Source organism: Aptenodytes patagonicus, chromosome 1, assembly GCF_965638725.1.
Source record: "Aptenodytes patagonicus chromosome 1, bAptPat1.pri.cur, whole genome shotgun sequence".
Lineage (NCBI taxonomy): Eukaryota > Metazoa > Chordata > Aves > Sphenisciformes > Spheniscidae > Aptenodytes > Aptenodytes patagonicus.
Genome location: NC_134949.1, coordinates 35,316,232 through 35,333,764, shown reverse-complemented (window position 1 = coordinate 35,333,764; position 17,533 = coordinate 35,316,232). Strand labels below are relative to the sequence as shown.

General features: G+C 44.8%; 1 protein-coding gene across 2 annotated transcripts; it reads right to left on the bottom strand.

Moving 5' to 3' along the window:
- Nucleotides 1-728: 728 nt before the first annotated feature.
- Nucleotides 729-17,437, bottom strand: ATP23 (ATP23 metallopeptidase and ATP synthase assembly factor homolog). Of its 2 annotated transcripts, none has more exons than XM_076331887.1 (6): nt 17,204-17,437; nt 16,435-16,480; nt 16,246-16,327; nt 15,820-15,957; nt 5,583-5,666; nt 729-4,598 (listed from the first exon to the last, which is right to left on the bottom strand). In XM_076331887.1, exons 1-6 carry the CDS (start codon nt 17,385-17,387, stop codon nt 4,395-4,397), a joined length of 738 nt encoding a protein of 245 aa, XP_076188002.1. In that variant the 5' UTR covers nt 17,388-17,437; the 3' UTR covers nt 729-4,394. The 2 variants fall into 2 exon arrangements, with proteins under 2 accessions (XP_076188002.1, XP_076188012.1); XM_076331897.1 differs by lacking the exon at nt 17,204-17,437 and adding an exon at nt 16,825-16,979.
- Between the last annotated feature and the right edge of the window lie 96 nt (nt 17,438-17,533).

The following is a 17,533-nucleotide window of genomic DNA, read 5'->3' as shown; positions in this document are numbered from 1 at the left end:
ATGTTTTGAGGTGGTTTTCTAAAGGAAGCAAATATTCTGCAGAAGCAGAACAATGCAGTTGAAATATGTTTAATTTTTAACTTATTTTAACATTAAAGTTATGCAAATTTGATTAAAACAGAGATTTAAACCAAAACTGAACTGCAAACTGAGCAACAGCTGGGTACGGTCTGCAGGTGGTTTTCCACAGCAGCACGCACTTCCATGGTCCTTCAGCTCCCTCTGCTGCTTAATCGAGTCCCATAGTTTTCATATTTGCAATGAGCTTTTACTCTTTTTTTTTTAACCTTTGTTTTGATGAGAAAAAATGATGCAGATTAAAATTGCACCTAAAGCAGTGAAATGATTGCTTGAACTGATAAACAGTGTGTGCAAAGTTTCGTGTAATTATTGTCCCTCGTTTTCTCAGGAAACAACAAAAAGCCCATGGGACTCTTCTGATTGCTTTCTGGTGACTTGTAGTGCATATATTCTGCCATTACAATTTGACTTGATGTAACTAACTGGAACGTAGCTGTTGCTTAAGCTGACATTTCCTGGTTATGCAATTTTATTTCATACTGATAATTTTTTTTAAATAATTACGTCTTTATATATCTCAGTGTACTCTTTATTACGAATGTCTCTTTATATATCTCAGTGTACTCTTTATTACGAATGTCTCTTTCAGATGTCTCCAGATTTTGATGGTGTTCATCTATCAACAATGCTAAAGAAGGAGCAGCATGTATGCTTGTATATTCTAGTCTTTATTGCCATATTTTCCATTTCTAAATAGACTTGACAAAGCTTATCCCAGATAGCAGACAACTGTATGTATTCAAACAATGTGTTGGTCAAAATGCAAACCACACAAACACACATATTCATTAAAGTAGAACTTTGGTTAATAAGGTATAATGAAGGGAAGGAATTATCTGCCAGAATATGTGTGAGAAGTATTATAAAAAACTCAGCATCATACATCATACTGACTAAAACGGGGATTTGAAAAGCGGTAAAGGTTAAGGGAATATTAACACACAAGATTATGTTGTTCCAAGGCATCTCTGATCCTCAGAGGATTTTAGAAAACTCAGGTGGTCTGTCTAGATTACATCAAAGATGGGAAGCTCATAATTCAATGTGTAATTTTCTCCATAGGTATATTATATCCATTTTTTTTCTGTTCGCATATTCAGCCATGCGATTATGTCAGTCACTGATGGAATTACCCCAAGAAAATAAGATTATGAAATCTCCAGTTGAAATTCTGCAGAACTATTGAAAGTGCAGGTTTGGGGAATCTTTGCCAAGACGTTACTTCCTCCAAGACATCTAGGATGACTTTCCGAGGGATCTGCATTATTGTTTAGCCCCAAAAGCAATGGTACCTGTGGGTACGTACTATGTTACACCTGGGAATAAATGCAATCCACCCGTAATCCAACATGAACAGAACAACTCAGACAACTCAGGCTTGATCAGATCTCTCAGGCACTGTTTGGATGCGTCGCTTTGTCCTTTGTGAGGACAGTGCTTACATTTGAATCTTTTCAAAGTGTTTACTGCCGTTCAGGAAATGGCGACACACTGCTGGCTCTGCTCAGGGGACAGGGGAAGCAGCTGTCTTTGCTGTCACCTTCTTCATGCAGCTTGTTCTTGAGTGACACCTTAGGAGCAGGCCCATGGGACTGGAGAATTATTACATGACTGAATACTTCTCAGGAGGACATTACAGAATGACGGTCAGATCCAAAGGATGTAGGCATGTGGAATAAATAGGTGGATTGCAGGAGCCCAAAGCTGCAGTCAAAAAAAGAGTCCCTCAGAGGCTGCCTAATTCTGGAGGTACTTGGGAGGACCTTCCCCTTCCAGCCTTACAGTCTGGCAGGCACTTAAAATTTGTGCATGTCCTGACCTTCCCTTACCTGAGCAGTTCAGTGCCTCACTCCTGCTCAAGTCTCACCAGGGAGTCTGCTGCCCCACAGCAGCCAAATCCCACAGTTATGTATTGCCTGAGAAAGCTTCATAAGCTTCATACACTGACAATCTCGTTGTCACAAAATATTTAGGGACACAGAACAGAAGAAAGCAACACTGACCACCACCATGCCCAGTCCTCCACCACCAGAGACAACCAGAACATGAGCAGCAATTCAGGACACAAAGGACTGAAGTCATAAAAGCTTTCCCATTGTTAACAAATGTGCCACAGGTGGGGAGGAGAAAGCATTTGAGGTCACGCCAATAAGCTTCATCCCTGCAACAAAAAGGACCATCGCTTAACATGAAATTCTCAGGCAATTGAGATGGCTGCTCCTTCCAGGTCTGCCTTTCTCACTGGCCACTGGCCCAGTGGTCACTACGGGCTCAGGAAGCCTAATTCCCTACTAACACACCAGTGTGCAGGGCAGCTCATACTGCACAGGCATAATTGCCTGCTTCAGATCTCTTTTCCGAGGACCAGACTCACCCAGCCTTGCCACTGTCACAGGTTAGCTCAGCACTGGGCTTGTCACACAGGACTCTTCGTTCAGAGCAGTAATAGCAGGCTGCAAACGTAAAGCCATACGCTAGTGGCTGAACAGCACGAAATAGCGTCCAGCTGCTCAACAGAAATACCAGTAATCCCTATCAAATTAATCAAGGAAAAATTCCTTTCTGATCTCAAATTTGGTGATTAATTTAACCTCGAGCATGTGAGTAAAATACACCAAGGTGGCACTAAAAGGGTTTAAGATCTCAAATCCATCAGCTCGTCCTAACTCAACCTTACTCCGCCTATCACTGTGGCCTGCCCAGTGCTGCAGGGGAGGGCAGTGAAGAACTGGAAACCAGTTATACATCTTTCGGGGTGGAAAGGATGAAAGAGGCAGAATGGCCCTTTCCTTTACAAACTTTGCCAATGACCAGGAGAAATTCTGAAATACAGGATTACTACAACAGAAATAAAATGCAAATAAATGTGAACACACAACAATCTAGTATTCTAGAGAATACTGAGCCAGTCTTCTCAGTGGTGCCAAAGGAAAGGACAAGAGGACATTGGCACAAAATGAAACACAGGAAACTCCATTTACACACAAGGAGGAAAAAAACCCCAAACCTGCAAGGGCGACCAAATGCTGGAACAGGTTATCTCAAGAGGCTGTAGAGTCTCCATCCTTAGAGATATTCAAAACCCAACTAGACACGCTCCTCAGGAACATGCTTTAGTTGACGCTTCTCTGTGCAGCATGGTTGAAACAGTTGTGTCTCCAGAGGTCCCTTCCAACCTCAGCAATTCTATGCTTCTGCAGTGAACCACTTGACATGGGAAAACTGACACCACCACCACTACTCAGACCTTGACATCCTATGAAGTTGAAAGCCTGTCTAAAATGTTTTGCACTTCGTATGAAACAGTAACAAATCGGGGCACCATTTAATCTTTTGTGGAACTAAATTTCCCACTTGAGTCTGGATCCAGTAACTGTTACAGCAGCTATGCCTACAAACCTTTGACTGGGGACCCACATCTCCATTACGTCAGTGAACCCTACCTGTGGTTGAATCACACCTTTAATTTCAAGAATGAGAGGAAAACGTGGTTCTCTTGCACCCATGACAATAAATCCTCTGTTATTTCCAAATATAAGGTATGAGACAGCTTCTCTCAGACTTAGGATGAAGCTAGCAGCTTCTTGCTTTCCTCAGATGGACTTACCTACCTAACAAATATAGGAAGAAGACCATAAGCTACACCAACATTTTGAGCAAAGCTCAACCTGGTAGACACTCTCACCAATGCTTGTCTAGCTTGTAGGTTTGATCTGGTAAGCAGAATTGTCAGTCAAATTCCTAAAAAGCCCAAGGGTTTAATGTACCTGTGAAGTTACCATTAGATGAGCTGGAATTCCAAGAATTTCAGGAGATGCTCAAAAACTAATGTGGCAGTTTATTAAATTTTGGGTTTAGCCATAGTTATTAAATCTAGACCCAAGAGCTGTGGTTCAGGTGCCCATCTTTTAAAATGGAGTGATGAAGATCATCAAGTTTATGACTGTGTATCAAAGATGGTGGAAATGTAAAGATTTTATGAAAAGATTTATTCAGTAACAACAAAACTTTTAGAAACCAAGTCCTAGTCAGACTGAGCAGAATTAAATGTGCATTGAAATGTGCAGATCATTATTTGACAAGTCATTTGGTGTACTAAATTATCTTACTGGAATAACAGGTGAGGAAACACATTTTTCAGCCTTGTTCATTTACTTTGTTTACTTCCATGGAAGTTGGCTCCTGGGAAAAGTTTACAAAATTAACTGATACATTTGATAGAATTGTCTTTTCCACCAGCACTGTGTGCGTAGACTGTAACTCCAGATGTTACAGAACAATCAGATAGTAACATTTTTTCATGTTTTTTTCCTTTACAAATTAGCATTATAGCGATCTCTGTTCTGAAAGTCTCTATAAGCACGTTTTGCATCTGTTTTACTGTGTGGAATTCTTCCAAAAGGTTCCAGATCATTGAAGCAGGCATCAAAAACTTCATCCACAGCTTTTTCTGCCGTTTCTTTGCTAACTTTTCTAACAGCCAGAATGGAACGAATTGCTCTGTCTCGTACACAAGTCTAAAGTGGGAATTAGATAAAGAAAAAATTGTCATTATTAGTATAAGTAATTTTTTTCCAGATTTTGTCAAGTATTAACTCCTACTACATACACAATAATTTTGTATCACAGAAGAGTCAAACAATGCCTGTATTATTACTTATTAGTACTGCATTAAAGTACATTTTTGTTCCATCCTGTGTTAACTATGTGTTTTAGTTTTCCATGTGCAAATAAACCATCAAATAAGTAAAAGACATTCCTTAGAACAGGAATTAAAATACGATCTGGCATTTGTTGTAGATATCAAGTATTTGTACAACTTGACTTGGACACAAGAGAAAATATGTCAGAAAGAAACAGACATAAATACCAGTTAGTACTTTTCCAATTGAAATGCTATAAAACATAAAGGAATGACTCCTCTACTGGCCTTCATTTTGATACCTCTCTTTGGCAACTTTTGCTTACACAGTTTGTCTACTAAAAGATAAAAAAAGATGTAAACATCCCCAGCTACAAGCTAACTGCCACTCTAACGTGAACAACTATTTGCGACTCAACCCATAGTCTTCATTACTATTAAAAAATTAATTCCTCTAAGACTTAACACACATGGTTATCTAGAACCCTTGTCATTCTCCTTCCTCCAGTTTTCAAAGACTTTAAGAGTTTTACCCATTTATAGTGGGTAAGGTACTCCCACTGCATCTCCTGCAAACCCTTTTTTTTGTTTCATTCTTATTAACCATCCATTGTCAGTGGTAATGCTCTACAATATGACTAAGTATTCAGGAATTTCACTCCAACAAAAATAACAAGGTGGAAAAAAATTTATCATGAATCATTAAAGGGTATTAAAGGTTAATTAAGAGAAAGCAGCAAGTCCATGGCATCTACTTCTTTCTCTGCTGTTTTCAGCTATGAAAGTGTAGAAGGCTGAGATCAAGTACGTGAAGATGGCTCATAACAAATCAGTAGACTTTAACATCTACAGTCTTTACCTGATGGTGTCCTTTTAATCCAAATTTAAACCTGGCTATTTCATTCATCAGTGTACAGTCTCCACTGAGATTAGCAGCTCTAATCTATTGAGAAAAAAAGGCACATGATCAGAGAAACACATGGAAATACAAAGTCAAAAAAGCTGTAACAAATTTTTTTCTTCAGTATCTTTCTGGTGACTGCTGGTAGAGAACATTCCCAGGGCCAATTCTACTTATTGAGTACATATTACCCTTTATATGCACCCTCTCAGCCTCAATGAACTGCAAAGTATTACTATAGAACCTGTAGGTTTCTCCAGGGATCAAGTCTCACATATTCCCAAAGCTTAAATGAATGAGCAGAAGAGAGATTTTGTGTGTGTCTTGGTTTAGGCTGGCATAGAGTTAATTTCCTTCCTAGTAGCTGGTACAGTGCTGTGTTTTGGATTTAGGATGAGAACAAAGTTGATAACGCACCCATGCTTTAGTTGTTGCTAGGTAATGCTTACACTAGCCAAGGACTTTTTAGTTTCCCATGCTCTACCGACTGAGAAGGCTGGAGGTGCACAAGAAGCTGGGAGGGGGCACAGCCAAACTGGCCAAAGGGACATTCCATACCATGTGACGTCATGCTCAGTACATAGACTGGGGAAAGCTGGCCGGGGGGGCCACTGCTCGGGGACTGGCTGGGCATCGGTTGGCGGGTGGTGAGCAATTGTACTGTGCATCACTTGCTTTGTGTATTATTATTATTATTATCATATTATTGTTATTATCATTTTATTTCAATTATTAAACTGTTTTTATCTCAACCCCCGCGTTTTTCTCACTTGTGCTCTTCCAATTCTCTCCCCCGTCCCACCGGGTCGGGGGGAGTGAACGAGCGGCTGCGTGGTGCTCAGTTGCCGGCTGAGATTAAACCACGACAGTCCTTTTTGGCACCCAACATGGGGCTCGAAGGGTTTGAGATAATAACAGATTAACCGGAGTGTATTAAGGAACTTATATCTGTTAGTGGTTGTGGGTCACAATGTTGGTTTCTCTGTTCTCGATATTGATTTGTATAATCTGCATCGCACTCTTTTTCCTGCTGTACATGTTAAAGATTGGTGTTGGGTTTTGCAGTTTGCTGTGGTCTGCAGTGAATAGTAATGTCTCGCTTGTGAGGTTTGTTTTTAGAACATTGACCTTGACGTTAGTGTGGTATGTAAACTTCGCAATGAAGCCGTTACTGTACCACGGAGACCATTTCGTGGAGACAACTAGCAATTACAGGAACTTTTCTGAGAGTTTTTTTACGGAGGAAATACAGAATGGCAGTGTCACTACCTTCTTCTATGATGTTTCCTCCTTCATTACAGTAACTTTTCAGTATTTTGAACATCCTTGGGCAGTTAAGATACTTCTATTAATACTTCTTGGGAATATTGTTTCGGTTTTGTCTAAAGTTGGTAAGCAATTTAAGAATATCATCCAGAGATCTGCCCCAAGGCTGAATAATTATGAGTGGCAGGGTGTGTGGGACAAGATGGGCAAGTACCTAGGCCAATGGGCACCCCCAGTGTTTTGGAACTTCACCCCTGAGCAAGTGCGGAATCCTGAAGAGTTAGTAGAATATTTGGAAAAAGTATGCTGTCACCCTGGCAACTCCAGAGAGATGCAGATCATTGCAACGTGCTGGGGCCTGGCCCATGCCTACCGAGCCCTGTTCAACACCATTCAGTACCCTCAAAGGGAAGAGAAGGTCTCTGGCTCTGACAGTAAAACGACACGCACTGCGGCCACTCAGACCCGGGCAACACGCCCTGTGGCCACTCCAACCCCAGCGACACACCGTGCAGCCACTCAGACCCCGGCGACAGGCCCTGCGGCCACTCCGACCCCAGCAACATGCACTGCAGCTACTCAGACGCCAGCAACAGGCCCTGCGGCCACTCAGACCCCGGTGACAGGCACTGCAGCCACTCCAACCCCAGTGACAGGCCCTGCGGCCACTCAGACCCCGGTGACAGGCCCTGCAGCCACTCCGACCCCGGCAACAGGCCCTGCAGCCACTCCGACGCTGGCGACATGCACTGCGGCCACTCAGACCCCAGCGACACACCCTGTGGCTGAACCAAAGAACCAGCCTGTGCCGGCATCAGTCGCCCCTGTACACAAGAAGAAATTTTGGAAGCGGAAGTCGGCTCCTTTAGTAAGGGAGGAAGAAGCTTCTTCTAAAAGGGGGCTGGAGGAAGAAGTGTACGAGACAGATGACCCTAGAGAAGGGCCATCACGAGAACGGGAGGAGGAGAGCCGGCCGCTGATCGGGGAGGAAGAAGAGGAAGAACTCATACACAAGGCCGTAACCACCCGATCCCTATCCCTGAGTGAGCTGCAAGATATACGAAAAGATTTCAGCTGCCGTCCAGGTGAGCATATTGTCACTTGGCTGCTCCGATGCTGGGATAATGGGGCCAGTAGCCTGGAATTAGAGGGTAGGGAAGCCAAGCAGCTGGGATCCCTTTCTAGGGAAGGGGGCATTGACAAAGCAATTGGAAAAGGGACACGTATCCTCAGCCTTTGGAGGCGACTCTTGTCAAGCGTGAAGGAAAGGTATCCCTTTAAGGAAGATGTCATATGTCGCCCAAGCAAGTGGGCCACCATGGAGAAGGGTATCCAGTTTCTGAGAGAATTAGCTGTGCTGGAGGTGATTTATGATGACCTGAACAATGAACAACTATCCAAAGATCCAGACGAAGTCAAGTGCACACGACCCATGTGGCGGAAGTTTATAAGGAGCTCACCATTGTCATACGCCAATTCATTGGCAGTGATGACCTGGAAAGATGGAGAGGAACAAACAGTGGATGAATTGGCTAGTCAACTCCAGCAATATGAGGAAAGTCTCTCTTCCTCCCTCATCTCGGCTGTGGAGAAACTGTCCGAAAAACTGTCCCGGGAGATCCAGCAACTCGGAGAGGATAGGTCCTACTCCTCACCTGTATGGACCAGTATCTCAGCTATTAGAAGTAAGCGTTCTTTTGCTTGAGAGAGAATATAAAGGGTACACACCATGGGGCACCCTATGGTTTTATCTGCATGACCACGGAGAGCACATGAGGAAGTGGGATGGGAAACCTACTGCAGCCCTAGGGGCACGGGTGCGTGAATTGCAAGGGAAAACAATCACAGAAAGAGGTTCTTCCAGGAAAATTGCTGCTCCAGTTTCCAGCGGGCAGTTCCCCAGAGAGAGTAGAAGGGCTGATCTTACTCTTGATCTTAATGAAGAAACTTCTGACTCGTACGTACAAGAAATGAGAAATGAGTACTGTGATGAGGATTAGAGGGGCCCTGCCTCCAGCCAGGGGGAGGAAAGGGACAACCGGGTTTACTGGACTGTGTGGATTCGGTGGCCTGGCACGTCAGACCCACAGGAGTGTAAGGCTCTGGTAGACACCGGTGCACAGGGTACCCTAAGGCCATCAAGCTATATAGGGGCAGAACCCATCTGTATTTCTGGGGTGACAGGGGGATCCCAACAGCTAACTGTATTGGAAGCCGAAGTGAGTCTAACTGGGAATGGGTGGCAGAAGCACCCCATTGTGACTGGCCCAGATGCTCCGTACATCCTTGGCATAGACTAACCTCAGGAGAGGGTATTTCAAGGACCCAAAAGGGTACCGGTGGGCTTTTGGTATAGCTGCCTTGGAGATGGAGGAAATTAAACAGCTGTCCACCTTGCCTGGTCTCTTGGAGGACCCCTCTGTTGTGGGGTTGCTGAAGGTCAAAGAGCAACAGGTGCCAATCGCTACCACCACAGTGCACCGGCGGCAATATCACACCAACCGAGACTCCTTGATTCCCATTCATGAGCTGATTCGTCAACTGGAGAGCCAAGGAGTGATCAGCAAGACTCGCTCACCCTTTAACAGTCCCATATGGCCAGTGCGGAAGTCTAATGGAGAGTGGAGACTAACAGTAGACTATCGTGGCCTAAATGAAGTCACGCCACCGCTGAGTGCTGCTGTGCCGGACATGCTAGAACTTCAATACGAATTGGAATCAAAGGCAGCCAAGTGGTATGCCACAGTTGATATTGCTAATGCATTTTTCTCAATCCCTTTGGCAGCGGAGTGCAGGCCACAATTTGCTTTCACTTGGAGGGGCGTTCAGTACACCTGGAACCGACTGCCCCAGGGGTGGAAACACAGCCCCACCATTTGCCATGGACTGATCCAGACTGCACTGGAACAGGGTGGAGCTCCAGAACACCTGCAATACATTGGTGATATCATTGTGTGGGGCAACACAGCAGGAGAAGTTTTTGAGAAAGGGAAGGAAATAGTCCAAATCCTGCTGAAGGCCGGTTTTGCCATAAAACAAAGTAAGGTCAAGGGACCTGCACAGGAGATCCAATTTTTAGGAATAAAATGGCAAGATGGACGTCGTCAGATCCCAATGGATGTGATCAACAAAATAACAGCCATGTCTCCACCAACTAGCAAAAAGGAAACACAAGCTTTCTTAGGCGTCGTGGGTTTTTGGAGAATGCATATTCCAAATTACAGTCTGATTGTAAACCCTCTCTTATCTAGTGACCCAGAAGAAGAACGATTTCAAATGGGGCCCTGAGGAACGACAAGCTTTTGAACAAATTAAAGAGGAGATAGTTCATGCAGTAGCCCTGGGGCCAGTCCGGGCAGGACAAGAGGTAAAAAATGTGCTCTACACCGCAGCCGGGGAGAACGGCCCTACCTGGAGCCTCTGGCAGAAAGTACCAGGGGAGACTCGAGGTCGACCCCTAGGGTTTTGGAGTCGGGGATACAGAGGATCCGAGGCCCACTATACTCCAACTGAAAAAGAGATATTAGCAGCATATGAAGGGGTTCGAGCTGCTTCAGAAGTGATCGGCACTGAAGCACAGCTCCTCCTGGCACCCCGACTGCCGGTGCTAGGCTGGATGTTCAGAGGGAGGGTCCCCTGTACACATCATGCAACTGATGCTACATGGAGTAAGTGGGTCGCACTGATCACACAACGGGCTCGAATAGGAAACCCCAGTCGCCCAGGAATCCTGGAAGTGATCATGGATTGGCCAGAGGGCAAAGATTTTGGAACATCGCCAGAGGAGGAGGTGACGCGTGCTGAGGAGGCCCCAATGTATAATGAACTACCAGAAAATGAGAAGCAATATGCCCTGTTCACTGATGGGTCCTGTCGTCTTGTGGGAAAGCATCGGAGGTGGAAAGCTGCTGTGTGGAGTCCTATGCGACAAGTTGTAGAAACTGCTGAAGGAGAAGGTGAATCGAGCCAATTTGCAGAAGTGAAGGCCATCCAGCTGGCTTTAGACATTGCTGACCGAGAAAAGTGGCCAGTGCTCTCTCTCTATACTGACTCATGGATGGTGGCAACTGCCCTGTGGGGGTGGTTGCAGCAATGGAAGCAGAGCAACTGGCAGCGCAGAGGCAAACCCATCTGGGCTGCCGCATTGTGGCAAGATATTGCTGCCCAGGTGGAGAACCTGGTTGTAAAAGTCCGTCACGTAGATGCTCACGTACCCAAGAGTTGGGCCACTGAAGAACATCAAAAGAACCAGCAGGTGGATCAGGCTGCTAAGATTGCAGTGGCTCAGGTGGATCTGGACTGGCAACATAAGGGTGAATTATTTCTAGCTCGGTGGGCCCATGACACCTCAGGCCACCAAGGAAGAGATGCAACATACAGATGGGCTCGTGATCGAGGGGTGGACTTGACCATGGACACTATTGCACAGGTTATCCATGAATGCGAAACATGCGCTGCAATCAAGCAAGCCAAGCGGTTAAAGCCTCTCTGGTATGGAGGACGATGGCTGAAATATAAATATGGGGAGGCCTGGCAGATCGATTATATCACACTCCCACAAACCCACCAAGGCAAGTGCCACGTGCTTACAATGGTGGAGGCAACCACCGGATGGCTGGAAACATATCCCGTGCCCCATGCCACTGCCCGGAACTCTATCCTGGGCCTTGAAAAGCAAGTCCTGTGGCAACATGGCACCCCAGAAAGAATTGAGTCAGACAACGGGACTCATTTCCGAAACAACCTCATAGACACCTGGGTCAAAGAGCACGGCATTGAGTGGGTGTATCACATCCCCTATCATGCACCAGCCTCTGGGAAAATCAGACGATACAATGGACTGTTAAAGACTACACTGAGAGCAATGGGTGGCGGGACGTTCAAACATTGGGATACGCATTTAGCAAAGGCCACCTGGTTAGTCAACACTCGGGGATCTGCCAATCGAGCAGGCCCTGCCCAGTCAGAACTTTTACGTACTGTAGGAGGGGATAAAGTCCCTGTAGTGCACATAAAAAACATGCTGGGGAAGACAGTCTGGGTTATTCCTGCCTCGGGCAGAGGCAAACCCATCCGTGGGATTGCTTTTCCTCAAGGACCTGGGTGCCCTTGGTGGGTGATGAGGGAGGATGGGGAAGTCCGATGTGTACCTCAAGGGGATTTGATTTTGGGTGAGAATAGGCAATGATCTGAATTATGTGATGTTAAGTACTAATTATAGTTATAATAGTTATACTAGTAATACACAGATATACTAATCATACTAATAATATTATATGCCATACTAATGTTATTACAATAAGAATCACCCAGACTAACGAAGAATAACTTCAGTGAAACCAAGCAAAGCACAGTGATGATGGTACCAGAACTGACTTCAACATGAAACAATCCAACACCACATACCATCTCCATTTTTTCCTGCCCTGGAAGATTATTATGACAGATGGAGCCCGAAGTCATGGACTAAATGAACTCACCGAACGTTTTAGAGGGATGGCCCACAGACGAAGGGAATATCTCTCTGTGTGTGTGTGTGTGTATATATATAGATTAAAAAAAAAAAGGGGGGTGGTGATTAATGAAAATGTACTGGAAAATATGAGACTTGAGCATGATGCAGATGGTATAGAATAAGGGGTGGATATTGTCCTCGTTTTGGCAGGGATAGAGTTAATTTCCTTCCTAGTAGCTGGTACGGTGTTTTAGATTTAGGATGAGAACAAAGTTGATAATGCACCCATGCTTTAGTTGTTGCTAGGTAATGCTTACACTAGCCAAGGACTTTTTAGTTTTCCATGCTCTACCGACTGAGAAGGCTGGAGGTGCACAAGAAGCTGGGAGGGGGCACAGCCAAACTGGCCAAAGGGACATTCCATACCATGTGCCGTCATGCTCAGTACATAAACTGGGGAAAGCTGGCCGGGGGGGCCGCTGCTCAGGGACTGGCTGGGCATCGGTCGGCGGGTGGTGAGCAATTGTACTGTGCATCACTTGCTTTGTGTATTATTATTATCATATTATTGTTATTATCATTTTATTTCAATTATTAAACTGTTTTTATCTCAACCCACGCATTTTTCTAACTTGTGCTCTACCAATTCTCTCCCCCATCCCACCAGGTGGGGGGGAGTGAGCGAGCGGCTGCGTGGCGCTTAGTTACCAACTGAGATTAAACCACAACAGTGTGAGAGAGAGAGAGATTTTGTGTGTGTGTATGAGAGAGAAAGAGAGATTTTGAGAGAGAGAACTGCTAAAAACATGGAAAGTAATATTCTCCCCAATCTATATCAGAAGCTGATACAAGAGTCAGGAAGAAAGGCAGATACCTTTCAAAGACTACAGCTGCAATACCCAGAAGAGCAGTAACCCACCTGCTTTAGGAAAAGCCACATTTGAATGAGTATGTATGCTTTAGCTTGTTAACGGTCTTGTCCTGTGCATTGTAATTTCTTTTGTCTGCCAACTGTTCCACACCCTACCCCCTCAGTTAGGAAATATAACTAAAACTACATTTCCTATAATTAAGTACCAGAGTGAGAATAAATGCATGGAATATATGAAATGTAAGAATTAAAAAGATGGCAATAAAAACTGTAAAAAACATGTAATAAAGTAAGTATCAAAAGACGTGAAGCAAGCAAATAATCTCAACAAAAGCAAGAACAAGCACAATCTTGTTTTATGTATGTTCTCTAATTTTATGTTTGAGGCTTACATGCTTTATTCTGCAGTGTGTAAATGCTTAGACAAAAAAAAAATAGTTAACAATTCTGAATTATTGTATTGGGTTTACATGGCAAGATGTTGGCAGTGGGGGGCCTGCTGGGGTGGCTTCTGCAAGACGAGACAAGGGGCTGCCCCCATGTCAGACAGAGCCAGTTTCAGCTGCCTCTAAAACGGACCTGCCACTGGTCAAAGCTGAGCCCATCAGCGGTGACAGCGGTAGCTCTGTGATGACATATTTAAGAAAGGATAAAAAACACTACATGGCAGCTGTGAGAGAGAGGAGTGAGAAAAACATGAGAGAGAGAGAGCCCTGCAGACACCAAGATCAGTGAAGAAGGAGGGTGAGGAGGTGCTCCAGGCACCAGAGCAGAGATTCCCCTGCCACCTGCGGAGAAGACCATGGTGACACAGGTTGTATCCCTGCAGCCTGTGAAGGAACACAGTGGAGCAGATACCCACTCTGCAGTCCGAGGAAGACCCCATGCCAGAGCAGATGGACATGCCCTGAAAGAAGTTGCAGCCCGTGGAGAGCGCATGCAGGAGCAGGTTTTCTGGCAGGAACTGCAGCCCATGGGAGGCTGACGCTGGAGCAGTCCATTCCTGAAAGACTGTATGCTGTGGAAAGGACCCAAGCTGGAGCAGGTCTTGAAGAACAGCAGCCCATGGGAAAGACCCACTTTGGAGCAGTTCATGAAGGACTGTATCCCATGGGAGGGACCTCACACTGGAACAGGGAACAGCGTGAGGAGGAAGGAGCAGCAGAGAAAGTGTTATGAACTGACCACAGCCCCCATTCCCCATCCCCCTGTGCCACTTTGGGGGGAAGGAGATAGAAGAGTCAGGAACGAAGGAGCAAAGTTGAGCCTGGGAAGCAGGGGAGGTGGGGGGGAAGGTATTTTTAGTTTTATTTCTCACTATCCTACTCCGTCATTAATAGGCAATAAATGAAATTAATCTTCCCCAAGTCGACTGTATTTGCCCATGATGGTAACCGGTGAGTGACCTCCATGTCCTTATCTTGATCCACGAGCTTTTTAATCTTATTTTTCTCCCCTGTCCTACTGAGGAGGGGGAGTCAGAGAATGGCTTGGTGGGCGCCTGGCAGCCAGCCAAGGTCAACCCCCCCCAGTTATACAGAATGGCTTTACCAATACCACATAAGGTTACTTCATTAAGTTTTATCTATAAAAAGATAAAGATAATACGTGACTGTGACTCTCTTCCACAGCAAATATAAATCCAATTAATGAATTAAAATTAATTTTTATGAAATCTGATTTGTTCTGTACCAAACTCATCACTTTGGTTCTCTCACATACTGTTTATAGGTGAAACCTGTGCACGCCTTAAGTCTGGAATCAAGTATGTTCTCATTAAAAACAAACAAACAAAAACCCCCACAACCAAAAAAAGAACCCAAAACAAAGCCATTATAACATTTTTATATCATTTTGTATATTTCTAAAAACCAGTTAAAAAGCCACCTAATTCACATAGTCACAAGAATGTACTTTCATAATATTAATCATAAGGGTAAGTTTTTCTGTGGTCAAATGATATGGATTACCTCAGAAATCAACTAAAAGCATGTGAATACACGAGTCATGTACGCAAAAGGAATCTTTACTAGCCTGTGCTCAGTTTAATTTCACCTCCTAATGCATCAATTTTTAAGGCCTTTCAAGCAGCAAATTCCTATGTCCTCTGAAATAGACATGGAGTCCTAACTAAAGTGTACTATTAGCAACATCACAATTAATCAAAAAAATGTATGTTACAGGAAAAGACAAGTTTGTTGTTAGCCAAAAAGATCTAAACAAAAATAAGGTTACCATACTACTGTGATAGCTACGCAACATACCAAGATTTGCAGGGGAGAAAAAGAACCCTATAAACGTTTGATTAATGTGTGAATGTGTTTTCATCTCTAACTACTCTCATTTGTCAATAACCACTTCTTGTTGCAGTTACACTCACGGTGATCACATTCTACTTAGTATGACACTGACTTACTAATATTTGTGAAAACTAAATGTTTGTTTTCTGAATGACACTGTTGAGGTTGACTTAACAGAAAGGACAAAATGTCTTAACAGGATTAAACCAAATGAAGTCTGTGTAACAGCATGCCTATTTAAACATGAAGCATCCCTAATAACCAGCCGTAATTAATGACAACATTAGAAGCATTTTAACTTACCTCTGAACATGCTAAGTGTTTGACATTTTTAAACCAGTCAACATGTGCACGGCAGTGATCAAAAGCATGAATCAATTCATGTGTGACCACCCGGTTCATATGGGATTGGTGGCGAATGTTGTTCTGACACAGAACAATCTGTAGAAGAAAAGATATAGGTAGTCTTTTCACCAAGTTTCAACATCTCCCTTACTTCTCAGAGACCCAGCACACATCACCTACAGCATTTAGACTCTTTAGATCAATGTTTTTCAACTTTAACAGCCTCATCATTCTGCAGTGTACTAGTTCCACCACTATGGAACACTTTTCATTTATCTTGTTTTCATGACTAACTCAGATATCAGCATCAGTAGATTTAATCCTAGTAACAAAACACTAAAAAAAATTGTAGCCTTTTGAAAGAGGACAATGTCCAGTGCCTACCTGAGATGTGGCAGAATCAAAACCTCCACTGACACAGCCATCACAGGTTTCACAAGAAAAGTGCCGGTCATTGAAGACAGTGCTGAAAGACCCAAACAAGCAAAGTTATAGGGAAGAATTTGAAAAAGACCAGTAACTCCATATAACAGCGATGTTACTACACAGAACAAGATGAATTAGTTTACATACCAACCAGATTGCTTCATAGCCTCAAGAAGAAGTTGAGCATATGGATCTAGAAAAACATTGCTGCAATCAATTTCTCTAGACAAAAGTTTTGAAAGTCATCTATAATCAAAATATAAAAACAGTCAAGAAACAAAAAGAAAAAGGTAAAGCACTACACATGCAAATTCATACTTTGCAGTATTTAACGCTAATGCGATGCAACTGGCATCTGTTACAGCTCAGGCTATGTAAAGTGATATAGAATCACGATAGACACAAAGCTATTCAGGAACCAAGTCATTTCTGGCATTATTTTATTAGTAGCAGACAGAAATAGAGTGGCCTATAGTGACCATTGTTTTCAGTAACATTCGCAGCCAACATTACATAGTGAGAAGGGCACAAACGAACCAGAAATCGAGAAATCCTCTCAAATTTTCAAGAGAAAGAAGTACAGAAGGACCTTCTGCTAGGAAAAAAAAGCACACAGCCACTTTTGAAATTGTATTTTCTTCGTCTTAACCAAAATCGGCGTGTTCATCAAGCAGCAGGCCCATCCCGCCAACTGCTCGGGCCCCGTCCAGCCGCCCCGGGGGCGGGGGGGGGGGGGGGGGGGGGGGCAGCGGCAGCGGAAGGAGAGCTGCTCCCGCCCCGAGACCCAGCGGGCCAAGGTCACCACCGCACGCCGCGGCAGGCCGTACCAGCGGGGGACACGGACGTTCCCGGTTCCACCCGGGGCGCCCTCCGCTACGCCAGGGCCGGGCCCGGGCGGGCACGGGGAAGCGCTTACTCGTGTCCAGGGTCATCCTCAGCATCAGCTGGCACCTGTTGTGGAAGGTGAAGAGGCTGCGGACCAAGAAGCTCTGCGGCTTCTTGTTCCGGTCCGGGAAGAGCCGGTAGCCGAAGTCGTCATCCTCCTCCCCCCGCCCCTTCTCCTCGGCCGCCGGCGACGGGGCAGCCTCGCCTCGCTCCATGGCCGACCCCTGCCCCTCCCGGCGCCTGCCGGCCACCGTCCCCGGCGGCGGGGCCAAGGGGAAGAAGCACGGCAGCGCCAATCACCGGGTCAGCTCCCCGCCACGTGAGGCGGAGGGGGCGTGGCCAGGCAGCGCGGAGGGCCGCG